The sequence below is a fragment of the Zeus faber genome (genome assembly GCF_960531495.2).
Source record: "Zeus faber genome assembly, chromosome: 3".
Taxonomy (NCBI): Eukaryota; Metazoa; Chordata; class Actinopteri; order Zeiformes; family Zeidae; genus Zeus; species Zeus faber.
This window is the reverse complement of record NC_137190.1, coordinates 20,626,250-20,648,806: the sequence shown is the minus strand read 5'-3', so window position 1 is coordinate 20,648,806 and position 22,557 is coordinate 20,626,250. Positions and strand designations below refer to the sequence as shown.

Here is a 22,557-nt window from a genome sequence, read left to right as displayed (position 1 = left end):
GAAGAGCCGGCCCTGGACAGCCCTATTGGTTGGATTGTGTAACATAAAAAAAATATATATATAGATTTTATTCTTAATTTTTTTTTTTTATATATATATATTTATATATCTATCTATCTATCTATATATATATATATTTTATTTTTTTTAATCGCAGCCTTTGCGATTTCAAAATTGTGTTCTATTCAATTGCGATGTCGGTTTGAATTCGATTCATCATTCAGCCCTACTTCCCGGTGATTACATGAGCCTAATATATTGTCTGAATTATCTTTTCTTCCACAACCAATTCAATTCAAGTCCTAGTTACAATGGGCCTTTGCCAGATTTCAGAGCTATGGTGAAATGCTGGAAGGCCAATTGTGTTACCAAAATGCACAAACCTCATACCATCATGACAGCTTTGTGGTTTCACAAGCCCTACTGCAATTTACCTGTAGATTGACCTCAGCCTCAAAGAAAGTGAGACAGGAGCAGTAATGTCTGTCGGAATCGATGTCAGTCAGCACAACAGTAAAGAATGTGGGTGCCTTCCTCTCCCTGGACAGTCTCCATCCACCAGGCTGACAGAACTGCAAAGAAATACACATCACGTTGCATCAGAGAAGTATTAAAGGCAATGTGATTACACAGTCAAATACACAGACCATTGATCAATGATGATTTCAAGTCCGACATATTACCCTGTGCCGATAACCCATTAAGTTCAACGGCGTCCCAAACCAGCATACCACTGCAGCCCCTGCGGAGCATGTTGACAGGATGTCCTGTTTCAGAGCTCTTGCTACTGCATCCGGTCATCACAACGGGAAATGACACATAATTGTTTTCCTTGAAAGTCATCAACTACAGTGCCAATCCATATTGACCAAGGTGATTGTTATGTCTGAACATAAAAGGGAATGTCGAGTCTAACAAGAGCAATGGAAAAAACCCCGCATTTTGTTCAAGGATCAAACGCCTAAGGACCCAGTTGAAATATTATTACAATAAACACACTAGCGCTAACAACCTGATGATATATGCTTTATTTCTGGGCTGCTATTAAGAGTGGATATATTTCTTTTTTTATTGTATTTTACAGTAGCTTGACAGAGCATGCATGCTCATGACGCGCACGCACGCACGCACGCACGCACGCACGCACGCACACACACACGCACACACACTTAAGTACATACAATAAAAAGCACAATGTGGTTAAAATAAAGCCATTACAGAGACCAACAATTTACAAAAGATTTGAATATAGGACCATAAATTCAAAGTGAGTTTTACGTTAACAAATTTTTTGTACAAAGGTACTAAATTTTGCTGCATTCTGTATTTGTTAACGTCCACATTTTTAAATGGACTGAACTACTACAAAATATGGCAGAATTAAGTAACTTTGACAAAAAGTCACAGCACAAAATTACCTTCAGCTCAACCAGAAGGTAATTTTAAGCCAAGGTACTGTTGGTATCGTTAACCCGAAAATAGAGACAATAAAATGTGAGCTTTCATCAGGAAATCAAATAAATTCTATAAAAAACATTTTAGAAATTAAAAATAATTTCCAAATCATAAAATGAAACCCCCTTTATGTAATAGAATATAGATAGTATCCATAGAAATACTAAATAAAAAGTGTAATGTATATAGATAGAAGTGTGGAGTCATCCATTTACTATATCTACCATCCACCTATCTATCGAGCCAATGCTTAAAAAAAAATATATATATAATTTTGACAGTATGCGATGGGGCAGGCAGGTGGTCAGACCAGGAAACAGGAACCCCGAAAGTCAGAAGTAACAAAGGAAAGGATACAGAGGAGAGGAAGAGGAGAATATAAATGAATAATGTAAGAATGCAGTTTGAAAGCGAAAAGGAGCTGGGGGCTAAGAATGTGAGGGAGGGAGAACAAAATGTAATGAGAGGATGGGAGGGAGAAAGGAAAGAGGGGGTGGTTGGCCTGATCAACCTGGTGGTTGGAAGAAGGATACAATCATCCTCCAGCAGATACAGTAAATTGCAGGAAATCTGTTCGACTTGGATTGTGGAGGAGGCCGTGGCGCGAGCAGTGGTCGAATTTGGACGGGGTGGTGGTTGGGGGGCAGGGGCAGGAAACTGAACCTTGTTGAAGAAGAGATAAACACCTTGGACACCTTTGGGACCACATTCCTAGGACGATGACAGGAGATAGAAAATCCTGTGTGTGTGTGTGTGTGTGTGTGTGTGTGTGTGTGTGTGTGTGTGTGTGTTTGCGATTTCTCGTGGGAGTGTTTCTGTGTGCCTGGGTGATCTGTCTAAGAGAGACAGAGATAAAGGCTTTATATTTTGAGAGCTTTTTTGTACTACAATGACACGATTCAACAAATTTCTTTAAAAGCATTACCACATGACTGACTAAAGAGAGCAAGCTTCAGTCAGGCTAGTTTTAAATTCTTCTAATTCGTCACATCAGGAGTACTAATGTTGTAAATATTTTTCACCTGAAGGTCTGACTAACTCGAATCACATGTGCAAATTTACTGATTGTTACGTAAAGGACCAACAGACTTGTCAAGGCAGCTTTGAGACGGAGCACTATCATTCAACTTTGACTATGCAGGTTTATATACATGACTTTACCATTATGTAGTCTGAGAAAGACATAGGTAGTATTAGGGGTTCCTTGCACCGCTCTTTCACGAGTAGTTCTTTAACAGACATGGAAGGCTATTGAAAGATTTGTCGGATTGGACTAGGAAAAAAAACCTTAAAACAATGGGAGTTCGCCTCTGACATGCATCATGCGATTGCTATACAAGTTAGGAAAGTAAACTCAACATTAAGTAGGGTTGTCCCACATTCTCTGCGGCCCAAATAAAAGCAGAGTTTCCACACACAAGGATGTTGTTTTCAGCAGTGCGAATTGAACGGAGCACAACATATAAACAAGAATAATATTTGTTGTAATCGGTGGAGGCTAATGTCAAGTGAAGGGCAAAACAACTGTCCAAAAGACAAAAATAACATTAATTTAAAGGAGGCAGAGTGTCCCTCAGTCGTCCAAACACTTATTTTTTATGTGGAACACCAGGGTAGTTCATATTTTTAAGTACTACAGGGCTATCCTGCCCTTAGCACATGTGTTTGGGCTCCAGCTATGCATGTCTATTCTCTGCCAGGAAAAGTGTTTAATTGAGGTAGATCAGTGCGGGAAACCTGGGCCCAATTCCAGGCCCTGTTCGAGACAACGAGCAGATGTATCTGAAAACACAAATTGCCACCTACATGTTTGGCAAATAGGTCTACTGCACAGCAACAGGTGCCTAGGTTCACAAGCAAAGCAGCATACAGCACACAGACAAAAAGGACACAAAACTCCACATGCGCATTAGCACACAACCTCACAAACTCATATCTGCAGACAGCTGAGTCATATTTGAGGTAAAGGACAGTCCCGGTCTCAATTTAGATCCAAGTCAAGTGACAATGGTACTAGCACCACATGTAGGCTGATCTGATGTCATCACTGAGTGAATGCTGTCGCCCTGCAACCAACCTCACCACATCATGTGCTTCTGGACGGCATGACTCCCCCTCGCACCCAACCCCACAATGCATCCCAGCAAGTGACACAAGATATGCTTTCTGACCGGTTAAGAATCGCCACGGGAAAGCAAGCGAGTGGCAGCCCACTTACCAAAAGACTTATCTGATGAGGCCAATGTCGTATTCCACTGGGTCATTGAATTGCAGCTATGCATGGTACCTTTTACTTAGTGACTGTGATTCAGGACCGACTGACAGACCCATGCACTCACATACAAGTGCTTCATCTGCCCTTTACAGTGAGCTCTTTGTGACATGATACACTTTTAAACTTAACCTCAGAAGGGCCTCCTGTGCTTCATTCATAACGCCTAAAGAACAACTTTATCTCCCCAAGGGCTTCACCCTTGGGGAGATACAAAATAGCTCAATTAGGAAGGTTTTATAACCATCAAGATGTCCCTTCTCCTTTTGCCCAAAAAGCACAAGGATTGGATAATAATACAGTACAATTTCTATGACAGTGCAACAAGTTCTAGAAGTTAGCATTTCGATCGCCCCCTCTGCTCGAGGAAAACCTGGCTTGCTGCTGACTGCCAACTCCTATTGAACCATCAACAAGGGTGATGCAAGACCCAAGTGTATGAGGGAGAAAGAAAGAAACTAACTAGAAAAGGGACAGGCTGTTGGGAAAACATAACTATCTCAACTGACTGGAATGTACAACATTCTTGCCTTGTGGAATGGCTCCAAGAAAACTGTCTCTGTCCCCCCCCCCCATCATAGATTAGTCTAAATTCCTGGATCTCAAACAATAAATCACCAAAATGGCAGACAATATAACGTGACTAAGCTGTAACTGAAATGAAAACAAAACCTAGTGTACAATAAAGAGGGCATGAAGAAACAAAAGTAATATTCGCAATGAAGGCCCACCTTTAAATATCCATAAAACCCCAGGCTGAATCAAAATCAAGTGATTTCCCAGACCCAGGTGTCAGGAAAAATGTTTCAGCAAGTTCCACCGTGTGCTCCTTCCTCCCCCTCCTCCTTATTCAGCCATCCACTTTGAGGAGACGCATGCCAGGAAAACGATACAATAGCGGAGAGGTGTCAGGGGGGTGGTGGGGGACCAGCCCGGGGGTGAGGCCACTGCCGCTTCTCTAGGACCTCTGCCTTATCAGGTCTGGAGGATGAGCGGTGGATGCAGCACAAGAGAGGCAGCCGGTTCATACTTCCGAGGGCCAAGAGCCACGCGGGGACCCGGGCCTCGGAAGTCTTGAGTTGTTCTCAAACTGCTATTCATAGCGGGCGAAGGAGGAAGCAAGGAAAAGCGGGAGAGTAGTGGGAGCAGGAGTGCGTGCACAAACACACACTGAAAAAATACAGACACACATAGATTTCCTGAAAACATCTTCAAGGTCAGAATGATACAAACAAGAAAACAGAACAACATGAAACAGTCTCAAAAACTACCACTTAGTATCCAAATACCCATAAATGACTGTTGTGTAGGGTATGGTACACAGCCACAGAGGAGAGACCGTTAATGTTTGGTACTTCTTTGCTCCATCACTGTGTAAGACACTAAGTGGTGGTGGCATCTCCAGGATACTCCCCTTCCTGAGCAGAGCTTCCCCACTGTCACAACCACTCCTGCTTTTCTGAGCTGATCTGTTATGCAATGTCAGTCACATATGGTTCATTTTAGTTATATATATTTTTAGCTAGCTCTTTGACAAATCGCCCAATTGCCAAACACATGTTGGGGTTATGTGAGGGGTGTGTATGTGTGTGTATCAGAGGTAAAAATTCCTGGTTCAGAAAGTAAGTCCCGCCATGGTTTTGCACATGCAACCTATTGCATTATGAAATGCACGACAAAGGAAAAAGACCCTTTTGAGAATTAAACATTCCTTCCCCTATATTAATTGACTGTCAAATTCCGGCTTTTGGATTGATCCAGCTGAATTTAACTTATTAGTTGGACCTCTGCGTTGTGCAAATCAACATGGTTGAATCAAAAACCTGCAGTAGAACATTACTTTCTAAAGCAGTATTTTCCATCTCTCTGGTGTGTGTGTAATAAGTATACTGTAAGTTGGTCATTCATTTAAAATCTCCTAACTCTTAAATTGATTCAGTATTAAACTACACAATTTGAACCTGTTTTGGAAAAAAAAAACCCAAACTCACTAAATTGATTACAATGTATATTTGGATGTGTTAAAATGGTGGTGGTTAAAATGGTTATATTTAGCCAAGCACAGTCCCGCTCATGCAAAAGGACAATAAATGTGGTGCTGAACTCACATCAGTTTAGTCCTCTGGGAAGTTTTCTACACTCAGGGGGTGAGTACTTGGGTTTATTTTAAAACACAAGATAAATTAAGAACATACGCACAGTTCACCACATGCAACCTATTGCATTATGAAATGCATGACAAAGGAAAAAGACCCTTTTGAGAATTAAACATTCCTTCCCCTATATTAATCGACTGTCAAATTCAGTTCAGTTCAATTATAGATCACCCATCACAGCTCGATATTTATATGATGTTTACTTGCCCCATGTGGATTTCAAGATATTAGAGGGAAAGGCGGGAACCCGGCAGCTACGCATGGTCTTTATTTTGTGGTTGTTTTATCAAAAGCAGGTTAAAAAACATTGTACACAAATCACTTTGACTTGCAAGCATAACCAAATGGAATCGTAGTTAAGTGAAATGTATTGACATGACATAGAAATACCCTTTCAAATTCCAGGGAAACTCCACATATTTTCCAGATGCTGCCGTATTGATAGTTTTTGTACTGCTATCAATGTTGTGGTGTGGGGATGATGTGGTTTGAGCAGCTACACCTGACCTGGATCTAGGTAACTGGGGACCCAGGATTAGAGTGGCTGCATACCTGTTCCTCTAAGGTTGGTCTAACAAGCAACAGGCAAAATACCCCATCCCCACACACTCAGGAGAGGAGCCCTGTCATGACCTGTGTCCATCTGCTCCGGGGCTTGTTCTATCAAGCCCCCTCCCCACAAAGAAACTTGTGTGTTTTCTACCCCTTTGCCCCCTTCAGGGCCCTGAAAACGCCACTTGGGTGGTGTGTGGCAGGCGAAACTGCCACAGTTGTCTTAATAAGTGTGTAATAATGATCCTAATGGACTATAAGCAAAAATAAAAAAGGGTGGGACTAGTTGATACAAGCAGTGCCTTTTTATACCATTACACCTACCTATGGATGAGTCATTGATTCAGTCATTCATTCACTTGATGCTGTGTAGCTATCGTTTTATTCCGGTTCAAGGCTGCTTAAGAAATTGTAGTAATTACTGTAAACACTGTCCTTATTAATTAGCACCCACAAAATTGGTGTTTCAATGTCAGCCTGCCTATATGATTCCTTCACAACTCAACAAGGATACATGTTTTTTGTTTTTCCTCATGTGTTAAGTTTGAAGAAAAAACAAAACAAACATTGAACACACAAGGATGCTTTTGATGAATTGCAGAGCGGAGAGTAAACAGCCTGGGCCTGGCGTTGCAGATCAGCACAATGGTTGGCCTGCGTCACACTGCTAAGTCCTGGCCTTTAGAGTACAGTGATAATGGCTGATAATGACCTAGCCTTGCAGCAGGTGCTTCCTCCAGCGTCTAGCATGGGCCCAATCCAATCAGAATGACCTCCCCCTGTTCGTTACAGCTACACTTCAGCAGCACCACCGCTATAATGAAAACGACTTTTCTTTCTCACCTAACAAAAACATTGAGGGCCATTCACATGATTGCTGACAAAATGCTGGAGACATGATAAACTACGGACATCAATCTGCAGTCCAGGTGTGTGCAGGGATGTTAAGAGGGGCAGGAGCTCAAAAAAAATAAAATAAATGGCACATAGACCCCCAGCTCCAGGTTCTGGGCATTTTGTGGCTCTGTGCAATTTGTCAACAGGGGTGGGGTGAAGGGAGGGTTAGAGAGTGAGTGAGGAAGTGTTCCCGATACGCAGACCACACCCACAATGGTGCACGTCCTCACCATCCGTTCCTCATGAATATGCATATCTTGCCCAGACAGTCTGCTACCTCCATGCTCATTCAAGCTTGAAAAAAAAAACCAAAAATACCTGTGAAAAAGGGAACCATGGGGCAAACGGCTGGTGCTCAGGGAAATTACACTGAAAGGTCCATTGTCTCAATGAGATATGAGGAACGACACAGATGACATAGTGTAACTGAGCTGTGTGCACGTGCACTTTCTGTTGACTGAGTGAGGAATCATATGCGTCATATTTTATAAAAGTACATAAATGTAAAATGGGATCTGTAGTATCTGCATAATTCATGTTAATCATTAGTCATATTGTTTACAACTGATGGCCTATTCTTCTGTCGCTGAATGGGTGACAAAAGAGGGGGCGACAAGAGATCACACAAAGATGGAAGGGGCACTGGTACTAATTAGTACTAGACAGGGAAATAAGGGCCAAATGAAAATTCCTAACAATAACCGTTATATGTCCTTTCACAGGATTCCCTCATCATTGAAAATAATGCTATTACAGTTCCCGCCCAAGTTATTGACTGACTGATGTATAAGTTACAACGCGTCTAAATATTGTACTGGTGGGGTTACACAACCTGTGGGATGGTTTCTTGTGACACGGGAAGTGTTTCAGCTTTTTAGGGTGAATTTATGTGTTATGTGTCAAAAGCCCTCAACTAGTAACCCTCGAGATAGACTGAGGTGTATGAGGCTGGGAATTACTAAGAGGCCATGTCAGAGATCACACTTGACATTGCAAACATATGCTTAATGAATGCGTAATTTGGTATAAAAAGGAATTCTTGGTATGTCAACAGCCATTGGTCTCCTAGCATAACAGATAGTCAGCATATTTACCAGTAACAGTGACACTGACCAGCAGCCAACCAGAAGAGACAGTCTAAGAACTGGAAGCTGTTCATATGAGGAGGTTACGTACAAGATATTAGAGGTCCTAAATCTTTACTGTCGGTTCAAATCACAGGCCGGCTCTCCCACTGGTTAATGGCTCTAGTCCACCACTGGATGTGTTTTTCCAGCTTCCAGCGAGGAAAAGATGTGGCCACTGGTCAGTGTCCTTGTTTTTATTTTTGTTTTTTTGGCTTCCTTGATGCAGGTATGAAGCTCCCTTAAGCTAGTTTCCATTTTATAAAAATCACATATACATGTAGATTTACTGTGCCAGGATATTTGCATGAGAGATGAAAGAATTATAAAACTAAAAAGAAATAAAGGCAGTTTAAAAAAAAAATCCATAAATATAATAATTTTCATCCTAAAGTGAGCCTGCTCTTCCTCTTAGCGCCATGCACTCCTGTCTATTTCCACTTCCTTGTGAGATCATAGTCCTTTGTGCCATGGAAAGTCCTGCCTGACAGACAAGTGTAACTCTGTTTCCTGGTATGTTTAGCTTCACTGGCAAATGGAGCATTGATTACTCATGCGTGGATCTTCCTGACAAACACATGGTCCTATTATGTTCCCCCCCGGCTGGGACGGCATCCTGATATCTGGAATGCACTGTTTAGTTTTTCTCTCATAGTTTTACAAACACCGTGACAACGACGTGCAGTACTGCATGTCTGGCTTTGGTAACTCCACTATACAAGTCATACAATCAAACCCTCAGCCTGTGGCTTGACAAAATAGTCTTAACCTGATGATCCATGTCTGCTGACGATGAATAACATTATAGATTTGTCGTGAATTGCTGATCCAAAACCTGTTGACAGAACAAGGCCAAATGCAGTATCCCTGGCCAAACCCAGTGGAATTCTTGTATACTTAACTGAACCTGATCTCGTAACAGAGGTGCGGGCAACACCGAACAGAGGTCCTACATCATAGTTTCATTTGAAACAACAGAAGACACGTAATTTAAAACAAGACTAACTCTGTTTGAAGAGTTATTTTGGGAGCAGTCACTTCCACTACCCACAGGACAAACACATTTTCAGAAAAACTCCTTCCTTTCTGGAAGTACAAGCCACGTTCTTCGTTATGGCGGGGATTTAAGCAAAACTGAGTTCAAGAGGACAAAGCGCTAGACAAGCAAAATGACAAATGTTTACGGTCTAGTCAAGTCAGGTCAAATTCCTTCATCAGAGGAAGTAGGGCCCCCAGGAGGATTTTTTATTTTTTTATTTTGTGTGTATGCATTTTTGTCTGAAGAAAATAGGTCTGTTGGTATGGACTAGTTACACATAACTGTTCAACCCATGAATAATCAGTGACCAATAATTACTCTATATTCAGCTCCATTGGATTTGGGTTTTGGATATGCAGGTTGTAATAACGGGCAACATAGGAGCTGCAATAAAGAAAGGTAGCAAATGGTAGACATACTTTTTTAATGTAAATGTCCTGAACCAATAGCTAATAACCATGCTAATAATTGTAGATATAAAAAGCCTAAATATGGGATAGGTACCCACAAGTACTTGATTAACTAAAAACTTATATTTCATGTGAAAATTATAGATTCTTTACATATACTGTACATATGTACTGGTTAACAGAGTTTCTCAAGCAAAGCCATGTCACAAGAAATATACTGTATAACAACACTAGGAAATATTCTTCACCATTACTTCTAATAACAGAGCAAAAAGTAATGTTGACATTGTCTTTCTAAGTAAAATATTTTCAAATTTAAGGACAATTTTGATGTAACTGTCAAAGCTGTTCTCCAAATGTTGTGACAGGGTCTTTACACAGCTGTGCATAAATGCTCTAAACATAATGACAAAGGCCACGAGACTGATTTTTACCACCAACACTTATAGCAAGATGCCATCCAAAGCTGTTCCAGCGGTTAAACTGCTGAGCAAACACCATACAGACTGTTAATTGACTACTATTGTTCTTAATAAACAACCCAGAACATTTACAAAACAAAAAAATGTACATCAACACAGCACTTCTTTATTTAACATAATTTGTAATGGATAATATAAAAGGGTTTCTGTAACCAAACCTCTGGCTTCAGTGGAAAAACGAAGACTTTAATAATCTGCGTGCCATGACAATCAATCTGCAACCAAGGAAGACAAAGAGGCATATCAACTAAACCAGGGCAGAAACATCTAAATTCCACTGTAAACAGACAGACAAATATGAGAGAACATCCTTGATGGGAATGTTTCAGCATTCTTGACAAGCTTTTGGATAAAGCATCACTGCCAGGAAACCAGTAAAGATAAGGGATGGGACTCATACAGATATGCACAAACCATGAATGGAATCAGAGCAAACTGTATTCAACTTTAATATTGACGACTGAATATTTGATAATATAATAATTATAAAATAATAATTGCTTCTTGCCACAATAAAATTATACCATGATTATATTTGCATTACATTATACCTGTGTAGTATTTTCATCATAGCCAGAGAAGCAGCTTCTACGGCCTGCCAAAATCACAGAGTGTAGCAGAAAGCTAACATGGCAGAATGTCTATTGGCCAGGGCCAGGACAGAATTAATTTGTTCACTGCCTGCAGTGTCTCGCCCACAGCCATAACAATGTCCAGATCAGTCCAATTTCACAGCTAAATATTTCCAGTGTTTTCAGTTACATAACCACAAACACAACGTTACCAGGTAAAAGTCCTGTCAAACTTAAAAGACCAGGACGAGACAGTCCATGTGACTTGAGATACCTTCCCACGTTGAAAACAAACATATACAACATATCAGGGAGAAGTTTGTGCAATGCAAGATGCTCGATGTCTGGCCACTAATTTCCAACGCCAACTTGATACCCAGTTTCCAACATGAGCACTCCTGTTAATAGGAAGAGGATATTCTAAAATTGTGAGTTTGTTATCATGTACGGTGTGCCCTGAACTGTATCCTATTCATACCACTTTTTAAAATGTTGATTGGTGCTGTGTGGACACGGTAACATACCTATTGTGATTATCATATTTGACTATTTTTTATATTCTTATTTTCTTTTTATGACGTATGTATTCCCATTAGAGCAAATGATTACAAAATATTCACAAAAAAATGGAAATCAATTTGTTCAAAGCTTGATGTGGATAACTCTGAGTTCATCGCTGACAAAAAAAAAATACCCCACGTGAATGACAGGTTTATTAAATTTTTTGGCTTTCAGAAAATCCCTAGGATTAATGTAAACAGATATGCTTTGCCAAGATTGGGCATAATTCTCATAAAGATTAGAATTATATGTTAAAAAACATTTTGCTTTAGCAGATTAATCTAATTGTCCTTGACTTGATCAATAACTTGAAACTCAAGACATTTTTCCCCCACCGTCAAACAAATGTAATTTTATTGTATCTCTAATATATCATTATAGAGGAGAGAGACAACAACAACTAGTCCACAAACATCAATTCTGAAGGATTCATGTAGTCGACAAAAATATTATTGCCTCTCTGGAATGTGTTTGACCCCTTGGCTGATGTTGTCAAGACATGGTTTCACAACAAAAACATATACGTACGAGCATACTATAAAGGTGACATGCAGCCATAAACAAGAAAATAACAGCTCCGCCGCAGAAAGAAAACACAGAACTGGAGACACTCGCGATACTTATGTCAGGAATCAAATCATTTTAATAAAACAAAAAACAAAAAAAGCAGTAAAACTATTGCCCATTTCCTTTATGCCAAGATAAGATTCATTTTTTGCTCAGCAATCCCGTGTAAACTATTTACCAAAAGGTAGCACTGGCATCAGCACGTTACATGTTATGTGAAAACACACAGCAAGACTTCAGCCTTACAATTGAGGACCATATCCATGAAGTACAGGCAGAACGTACTGACCCCTCAAACCTGCCCCTTCCGTGGCAGATGAGAGTCTAGCTGTTTCATATAATCGTCACCTGCCTGAAAAGATTAAAAACACATTTCCCCTAGCACGAGTTGTAAATTCTTTTTCTCAGTGCATTCTTCATCTGTGATTATTTTGTTTGCTGGGGGTCTGTTGTGACCGCAAAAAGCTTTTCATGCTCAGCTCCTTACAGTGTTTTTTTCTACAGATGGATCCCTTAGTGTTTGTAAATGAGTCATTTCTTTACCGAGTGGAGAAAATAATGGTTTACATACCAGTCCAAAACAAAGCCAAAATGCAAATTGCTCAGTGGGTCTGTTAAACACTATGGTGTATCTTCATTAAACCTTCAAAGCTGGAATCTTTGTTATTTGGCTCCTCACCAAAGTTTGTCACAGACCAGGTCGTTAGCAGACAAACCTCAGGCGCCCCCCATGTCCTACTCCTGATCTACGTAATTATGCACATAATGTCATGTACTTTATGGTTTTTGATCATATAGTTTCAAAACAATGCAGGGGATATGCTTTAATGTGGTTAGGAGATTGGTAATATGTTATATGAGTGTTGCGTTTCTTATTTTTTCCAGTACATCTATCTAGCACTGAATCTGCTCTCTTTTGAACTGTTTGGGATTGGTACAACAATGAAAAATGACACAAAAGAGAAGTGACGATATCCTCATCAGAACGGAACACCAAACAACAGAAACACCCACACCCACACACACACACACACACACACACACACACACACACACTTTCAAGCATGCACAAACACATACGCACGTACACAGGTCCTCAGAAACATCTGCAAACACTAAGCAAAAAGATTTGTCCCAAGGCAAAGCACTGTTTCTATATTTAAACGGCGCTGCTATGACCGGATGTTTGAGGGATGACACTGACAATGCTGCCACGGCTTATCCTTCAGAGGATGTGAGAGGAGACAGGGAAACATAGCGGTGTGTCACACTACATTTTTCCCTAATTCAAAATACCCCATACCAGGATGACTACCAAAGAGGCCAACGAAGCCCCCCCCCCCCGTGCTTCGTTTTTAATGACCAGACATCAAGCCAAGATGTCCGTATCTAAAATGAGCAGCCTCGTCTAACCTTTCGGACGCCAGACATCAGGAACTTTGAGGACGCTCTGTTGCTTTACTTCATTCATCAATTCTCTATCAATTATCAATATGGACTTGAACCAGCTTATGCAATAGGTTTGGCTGTCTGCTAATGGCTATTTGGCACCTGCTGGTCTCCTCTGGTCTACCTCACAAGGCTTCTGAATGAAGTGGTACTTTAAAACAGTGTTTGTTATAATTCAGGACATCTTTCACCCTCACAGACCTCTGACAACAGAGGTCTGGGATGTAACAGGCCAAAGCATCTCAACTGTCCAACAAATTCGTCATGACACTTTTATTAAGTCAACAATGTGCATGGTTTACATAGAATCTGGCACGCTGACCGCTTGGCTTTTTGAAATGTGAAATTTGTGCGGGGAATGTTAGCCTGAAAAAAAAGTATAATTCAGGCGACTGCTTAAAGGAAAACTCATGACAAACGAACAAAATAAATATTTGTGGAATTCTGTCATTATAACAGAGCCCCCTGTCACGGACCCACTTGGGGGTAATGCTTTAGTGAAGAGTGACAGGGCAACAGTAAATGAGACTCACCATCCTTAAAGACCAACAGACAGCAGTGGGACAAAGATAGTGAATTTCACGTAGACACGAAAAAGAGGAGAGGGATTTCCCAATTAGAGAGGGTAGATGGACATGAAACAAACTTTTGAATAAACATTTGACCCCGCATTCTGTTGAAACAGGAAATGCCATTATCTGCTCCACATGTTCTAACGGACAAACATGTGTCATTGAAATATGGGAAGACTGGGGGGTCCAATCTGTCTTTTTTTTTTTCTCTCTCTCTCTCTCTCAGATATGATTTGTTACGCAGTAGAGAGAATTCCTAACTGTCAGTAAGGAACCAATTCCAACCAATTCCTAACCAACCAGTTGAGGTCAGTAGGTTGGTAGACGCTAAGAATAGGCCAATCATTAATCAAAATACTACTGTACAACCAGTACATCAGACACATTAACTTCAAACACCTCCAGAGACATTGTCAGATCTTCCGTTATGCCAATTTTCTTTTACAATTTATTATATGCCATCGTAAATTACAACTAAGAGGAAAGAAAATACTAAAATGGGGCTCAGAATCACGACAGGAGACCAGTTGTACACACAGTGTGAATTTACTGCCAGAAATCAGATGACCTTTAATCTTTAATCATGACCTTTAGTCATTAAAATCATCCAATATATTGGAGCCACTTGTTTTTTTCTTTATCAATAACATTTTATCAATCTTATAATCTATAAATCCTAAAAGATAAACTTGTACTGCTGAGTGTATGAGTGGATATTCCCATACACATCTTGAATATGTCTTGTCAGTCACATAAGGTTTTGATTCCAATAATTAAGGCAAAAAAATAAATAAAAGCACAAGTGCATATTCCTTGACAGTGAGTTATATATAATTTTACCTATCCACAGCACCTTCCTGCAGTTAACTTCATACGAAGAGAGCATAGCAAGATGTGCTTGGGTCTGAGTTTCTAAAAACTTCTTTTGAAGTTGCAAGTTGGTCAGCATCCTACTTAGCACCATGACATGGCACTAAATAAGTTGTTGTGGTGGTTTTTTTGTTTGTTTTGTTTTTTTTCATCCATGCCAGCTTTGAATGTGATTAAAGTCACAGGCGGATGTAAGCCAGTACTTACCATCTCCACCCCCTGAGGAAAGGCAGTACCCTCCCAATCCTTCTTGGGGAAGCGTTGAATAATCTTTCCGCATCCCTCTCCTGAACCTAGACAGAAAATATAGATAAATATTAGTTTTGAAGTGCAGGGCTTCGAATGTACATCTTTAGTGGCAATGAACTGTGAACAATACAATGGTCATGTTAAACTGACGGGCCGGACGGCACTGCAGATTGAGTATTTAAATGTAACCAGGATGACTCAAGATCTCCCATGAACTGGACCCACAGACCATGAGGTACATGTTTGTCTACAGAATCGAACCAAGTGCAACACGTAGTTTTTTGTGTGAAAAAGCTGCACAAGGCCAAGGACTTATCAGGGTCCCCTTGTGTCTTAATAAGTTGTGTCAGTATAATGGTATTAATATGAATATGTATTTCACACTGCACCATGATTTGACTTTTTCTATACTGTAGGCACGGGCATAATTCAATTCCTCTACCTTGACTGATGCCAAGACTTTAAGAACATAAACCTCAAAGTGTTAAAAAACAGTTCAGTTTTGTGCATACTTTATCTTGTTTGTAATATAAACAACTCCACCCACCCATATACAATCTTTCTGTAAGGATGAAAAGAACGTTGTGCATCACTTAAAATGAAAATATATGACAAAAACATGATTTATCATACAGGTTATTTGCACTTATTGGCAAACGGTGTGATGAGTTATGTCACTTGTGACACAGAAGTATCACTCACCTAGGCAACTCAGCTCTGAGTACAGACACTTAAAACAACAAGAGCAACTGCTCAAGACTAGCAATAAATGAAACCATTTATCGCGAAAGCTCGGAGACATTGCACCTACCTAAAATAGTGGCATTGCAGTATTTTAGGAGGAGGAGTGCCTTCTATTTGACGTTTTAAAATATCATGTATCAAAAAGGATTGTCCTGCAATTAATTAATGCCTGAATTACGAATAACCCTAACCCTAACCCGAATTATACTACAAAATATTATCATATTGCACCAAACAAGCCTTTCCATTTTTCTAAGTAAAGTTGTCAAACAAGCACGGTTATAAAGATTACAAAGCAATACAAACAGTTCTCGCTGACTGAATGCTGAGGGGGGTGGTGCAACGTAAGAACAAACAGCAGGTTCTAGGGAAAAGACAAACACTATTTAGACACATTAATGGATCAGGGGGTCGAGGCCGTCCAGTGAGTTAAAGCTGTTGTGCAGTTTGGTCTAAAGCAAATATGCAGTCTATACAGAGGGGTTTAACAAGAGACACCAAAAATGTAATTTTACACTGTAAAAAACACTTTACTGTCTTGTGAAAAAAAAAGACAAAACACAAGAGAAAAATTAACAGAAATAGTTAAAGAGAGGATGTTACACGCATCAGCAGATCTATCCAATAACTAAACTACAAAGTAGAATCAAATCAAGATGTTTGACAGGAAATGCTCAAAGATCCTTTTATGATATAACACTGGACCTGGACCGCAGATTACAGGAGTGAGGAGGCATTCATTTGTTGGAGAGTAAACATTGTGGTAGTCTAGGTTATGCCCAGAAGTTTATATTACAATAATATAAACTTAGTATATTGTAAGTAAGTATAGATTCAAGATTTTTATTTGTCACATACATATACATACTTTCATACATATATGCAGTGAAATGTAATATTGTGAAATGTAATATAAATGTATATTGGCGCTGTATGTGCACAGGGACACGTTTGTGAAGGTGTTTGGCTAAACTGGGCTTCTGTGTGTAGCCCACTTATTATCATCACAAGGGATTTTAGATCAGATCCCATGTATGCAATTTCACTTAAAGAAATGCAAGAAAAAACCCTTTGAAACTGCCTAATTCTCTGTGATGGTTTAAATAGTTGAAATGATTATATATGGCCAATAAAAAGCATCCCAATTCAAATAGTGTCTCGATACACACATTCCTATCGACCTATCGCTTCTATCACTGTATTGTATTGACTACCAATAGGTCCATGCCAGGTCATTTAAGGCACGCACACAACTTCACGTAACGTGGTAAGTTAAATTGATGTAATAAATCATGCCAGAGTTTTATAACGAGACACAAATGAATAAAAAGAAAATATTTGACAGTTATTACGAACGTACACAATAACCACAAACCACAAAAACACTCTGGAAAGATAATAAAAGTAAACTGAATCTAATTAAGAGACGAGTACTCATTTTGTCAACATGCCAAAATCAGCATTTTAAGGATGGTTGCTCAACGTGCAGTTTGTCACACTGGATTGCTGGACACTATGACTTCATCTCAGAGTTATTTTAAGCTCTTCAACTCGCATTCAATTACAACTGTTTCTATTCTCCAGGGAAAGGGGAAATTTGGAATGAGAGGAGAAATTAAGGCTATGGAGCCAATTTTTAATGTTTTATTTGACCAATAAGGGGAAACAGAGGAATGCTATAATGGATTTTTGCTGTTCTTGAGGAAAAACATTAGTTCAGGCCTTAAATTGTGCCTAAATTCCCAACAGTCTCAATCCATTAGATTGAGTCTAAATGTCCAGGTATTGATTTGAAGGAAATTGAACTTCCTTACCCGATCATCTCTCATTACATTTTTATGTATCCGGAAAAGGAAAGCTCTGGAGAGCCTATTCTGAAATGCACGAAAAAATATTTCCAAAACATCGTGGTTCATTTCCAGTTTTCATAGACTAATAGATCAGAATCAGCTTATGTTTGTCATTGGCTTGTGTTGGGATCACTTCAAGTTTTCATCAGGAGTGAAATACATGAAACTCTTAGTATCTAGAACAATATATGTGAACCAAACCCTGCAGTTATTCCGTCCCAACACAAATAAGTCTTATGTTTCTGCACCTGCAACCTTTAACCTATTAACGAATACATTAATAAACATATATCATCTTGACCTCCATCAATGATAAAGACTAGGGGTGGGCCGATTGCGCGGATGAAACGACTATCCGCTACGGATAATAATTTTGTCAATGCGCACACGCATAGTAAGTAATGTAATGTGGCAAATATGGTCTCCCTGTTACAGAAGTGCAGGATTTATTATCTACAAGTAAAGTATTTACAGAAAAACATCAAGTTTTTCCTAAGTTAAGTCCCATAGTAACGGAAAGCAACGGGGAGACGTGTCCCCACTTTTTTTTTTTTTTTAAGCACCTGCCCCTCAAAGTCTCTGTTCAGGAATGTAGAGGGGAAGTGAGACCCGATCACCAGTGGTTACTCGACAGCTCTGAGCGGAGTCTCTCTCTCTCTCTCTCTCTCTCTCTCTCTCTCTCTCTCTCTCTCTCTCTCTCTCTCTCTCTCTCTCTCTCTCTCTCTCTCTCTCTCTCTCTCTCTCTCTCTCTCTCTCTCTCTCTCTCTCTCTCTCTCTCTCTCTCTCTCCCTCTCTCCCTCTCTCCCTCTCTCTCCCTCTCTCTCCCTCCTAGTTTCAGAACATGATAAACAGTACTTACACCGTTTCAATTCTCAGATTTTTCCTGGCGGATAGAAAACATTTGAAAAAACGTCGGTCATGAATGTCAATCGTGATCGATGGAGTCGATCACTGCTAGACGATTTTAATCGTAAATCTGCTCAAGCCTAGCGTGTACAACGCGAGGCTCAGCGCCTCTCCAGATTCTGAAAAATTTGGAGTTATCTGCCTATTCTATTTGTTCTATTCCGTCTGTTCACTCAGAACAGTCTTGCATACACATCGTACAGCCGACAGGAACTTTTGGACATTGGATCTTGCAATATTGACAACTTTTTTGGCGATCTCAAAGTCATTCCCGAGATTGCCAAGACGCTTGAGGCCACCAACCCGGCTACGCCAACCGCAAGTGCTCGCAGGTGCCATCGAGACCGTAAACAAGGGCGGGGGTAGAGAGGAGAGCTAAGGGCTAGGCTAAAGCTAACTCCTCACCAGCTTTCTACCCAACAATATAGATGAGCTGCCGCTGCAGATCACCACTCACAAAGAGATTATGGACTGTGACATCATGATTTTCACAGAAACATGGCTCAACAGTGGCGTTCTCGATAGTGCCATTAAGCTAAAGGGGTGCTACGTCTGGGCAGATAGAACAACTGATGACTCTGGTAGGACCAGAGTTGGGGGACTGTGCATTTATGTGAAAAAAGCTTGGTGCACGGACACTACTACCATCGACAATCACTGCTCTGCTAACCTATAGAGAATCTTATGGTTAAGTGCTGCTTAAGATGGAGGGATATAAGAAGCAGCACTGACACTACGAGCTAATTGTTAGCAATAGCTAGCAAGCGCTAGCCTGCTAGTGTACAATTGCAAATAGCTTAACGTTACACATATACACAAGTCTTCCCATTATTATTCAGACTATCCCGTTTTTTTCTTTTTTGTTTTTTTTTTCACAATAAAAGCGAGTGGCTCAGATTCAGATTCCAACCATCCGATCACGACTATTGAGGTACATTTTATGGATACTAATCCGATTACGACTATCATATGATCGGCCCATCTCTAATAGAGACCATGAATCTCTCTCTCTACGTCGTTCTCAGACGAAGCTTCCATCGGCGTCTCCAGTCATCCCTGTTCTCCATACATCTGGCCAGCTCCTTTGTGCTTTGCGCACCAGCATCTTTCCTTAGCACGTCCACATAGGTAGATGCTTGACGTCCTCTTGATCGATGCCCGTGTGTTGGTTCCCACAGTACAAGCTTTTTGGCCGGGAGTTCTCGGTGGCGGTGGCAATGGCCTGCTAATCTCATGCTCCTTACTGCTATCTTCTCTGATACACTGGGTAGTGCCCCATACAGACGTTGGTTGGTAATGTGTTCGTCCTGGTTGATGTTCAGTACCACACGTAACATTCTGGTGTGGCACCCATCCAGGGACTTTGTCAGTGTCCAGCACTCGCAGCCGTATAGGAAAACGGACTCCAGGGTCGCAGAGAAGAAACTGATCTTGATGTGTCGGGGGAGGTTGGATTTCCACACACTGGTCATGGATGGGGCCTGTTTGTAATTATGTAAACTATGCGTAGTGCTAGTTTTAGCAAAACTGGATCGGGTTGCCAGTTACATTATTTAACTGTACTCTTGTACAGATAATGCATTAGACAGTCCGAGGACTTGTACAGTCCCCTCTGATACACATGTTTTCCATTTCTGAATTTCACCAATGAATAATAAATCACCAAATAAATGACAATACATGAGCACATTCTTGCCATTCCACTATGCACTGTATTAAAGCAAGCCCTTCTGTCAGATACTGCCCCCTGATAACAATGAAGAACACCACTGGACGGGCTAATAGAACCCAGGCCTGAACATGACCATGGTAATTTCAACATCCGCTAGCAATAACCAAGGTGGAGGAATTCCCCCAAAATACTAAATCCTACTCTCTATTGCAATGGAAATCAAAAAACAAAAAACGTTTCTTGGAAGACTGTTTAAATTAAATGAGGACGTAAAGTTACATTAAAAACACTTAGCACAAATAGGCTATCATTCCAAATAGTAAAATTAGGGTACCTAGTTTATCATCACCATGTGATATAATGGAAGGGTAGAATAGAAAAACTTGTAAAAGCACAAAGCAGATGTCTTGTGAAGTTGTGAAACCAGACTATAAACAAAGCCATTAAGCTGTAGAACTGTACAACTATGTTTCCCCTTGTACTTTTCCTGGTACTTTAACAAGTGACTTTATCAACAACATGTTTTGAGATCAGTTTTGACACGGCTGAATTTTTGTTAAAGGTTTGCCTTACCTTCTAAGATTGGCTAGTTTATTTCGGTAGGCAGATATATAGCATTTAAGGGACTTGTACATACCGTTCAAAATTGAAGACCTTTTAAAGGCACGGTTTAACAAAGATTGCGTATTTAATGCCAACGATTCAGTCCTGTGTTTCACAATGGAAAATGAAACTGCCATTTAAAGTCATACACCGGGGAAAGACACTATTTGTGACTCAGTCGCCGAGCCCTGAAGCCCCGCCCCCCGCTGGCTAACCGTTCCCTGTTTATTGAAGGTTTATTAATAATACACTTAATGTAGGGCTAAATAAATCATTGTATCCAACAGACTACTCATAAAAGTGCCTGGTAACTTTTGATACCAAATTATGAATACTACCCCATATCATGAACACAAGCTACAACTAATGACGACTATGTGAACCATAGCCATATCAGATACTGATGGTTTGTGTCAGGATGGAGATCTGTGCACTTGTGCCATGACAACTAAGCATGTTCACATTACATGTGTTTTACCTTTTTTACCTTTTTTGTCCAGTTTGGCTACTACGATGACAGAGATTTGACCTCTACCAAACATGATTATTAGACGGTATTAACACCTGAGTAACTACAGTATAGCCAACTAACGTGCTAATGTTATTTTCTATCTCAATGGTCTCTACCAATTGGCGGTGTAGTGGAACTTGATGATCCGTGATCCGTACGATCCGTCCGTACCGTCGCCCACCCCACGGTTCGGCACGCATGTGAACAATCATAGTGGAACACAGTTTTATTGTCGCTGTTACATTTAAAGAAATAATTCCCTAAATCTTGATGGAGACTTGGAGTGAAAAGGAGATAGACAAGACAGATGCGTGCTGTTTTTTACGTCATGTTTTCGTCTATGTTGCTGCTATTGTGTTGACTGAGCTGCTGTATGTAGCCGCTATGCGTCTGATTGTCCACCATATTGGAGCGGTCAAGAACCGCTAGTAAAATGCAATGTGTATTGTGAGATGCAGACTTTTCTATGAAATCGACTGTAACTTGCCTAATTCTGAACCGATTTTCATGAAATGTAATTTGTTATAAACGTGAGAAACATGATACTGGGTTATAATTGGAGTTAGATTCAGTTACTGTGGGTGGAACTAAACATATTTTTTCACTCACTACAATTTTTAATGGAAGAAGCTATCATGCGTACATCATATTGCACATTAATTTAACACTTGATTATTGAATATTTTAAGATTCAACAAAATGTAAACATTGGAAATTTTTCACTGATTTCACCTTAGTAAATCTGTTTCCAAATTTGGAAATTTGAGGCAAGAAACAAATTTGAGGCAAGAAATAAGTAATCCAGTTGCTGAATCTTCACTCATATCACAAGGCCTAATTTTAAAGTTTGTTCCGACCTTCACCGTGGTGTCCGGAGCAGTGCAGAGCTTGGAGCACTGTGGGATATGGTGGGGCTTGGGGCTTTTTTGTTTCATTCAATAATAGAAACATCGAAAAATAAAATATAGCTATCTACGATTTTGTTTGGAGAACCGCAGAGTTGATCAAGCACCGTAGCCTACAGTGCCAGTCAACTAGTGATCA

The 22,557-nt window shown here is 40.2% G+C and overlaps 1 protein-coding gene across 1 annotated transcript in view; it reads right to left on the bottom strand.

The window, feature by feature from the left end:
- Positions 1-22,557, bottom strand: part of sbf2 (SET binding factor 2) — a 104,520-nt gene that overhangs the window by 66,653 nt on the left and 15,310 nt on the right. The window contains exons 2-3 of the mRNA XM_079997881.1: positions 15,186-15,271; positions 435-572 (exon numbers count right to left, since the gene is read on the bottom strand). Coding sequence (XP_079854007.1) covers positions 435-572; positions 15,186-15,271 — 224 coding nt within the window. The remainder of the gene's footprint in view (positions 1-434; positions 573-15,185; positions 15,272-22,557) is intronic.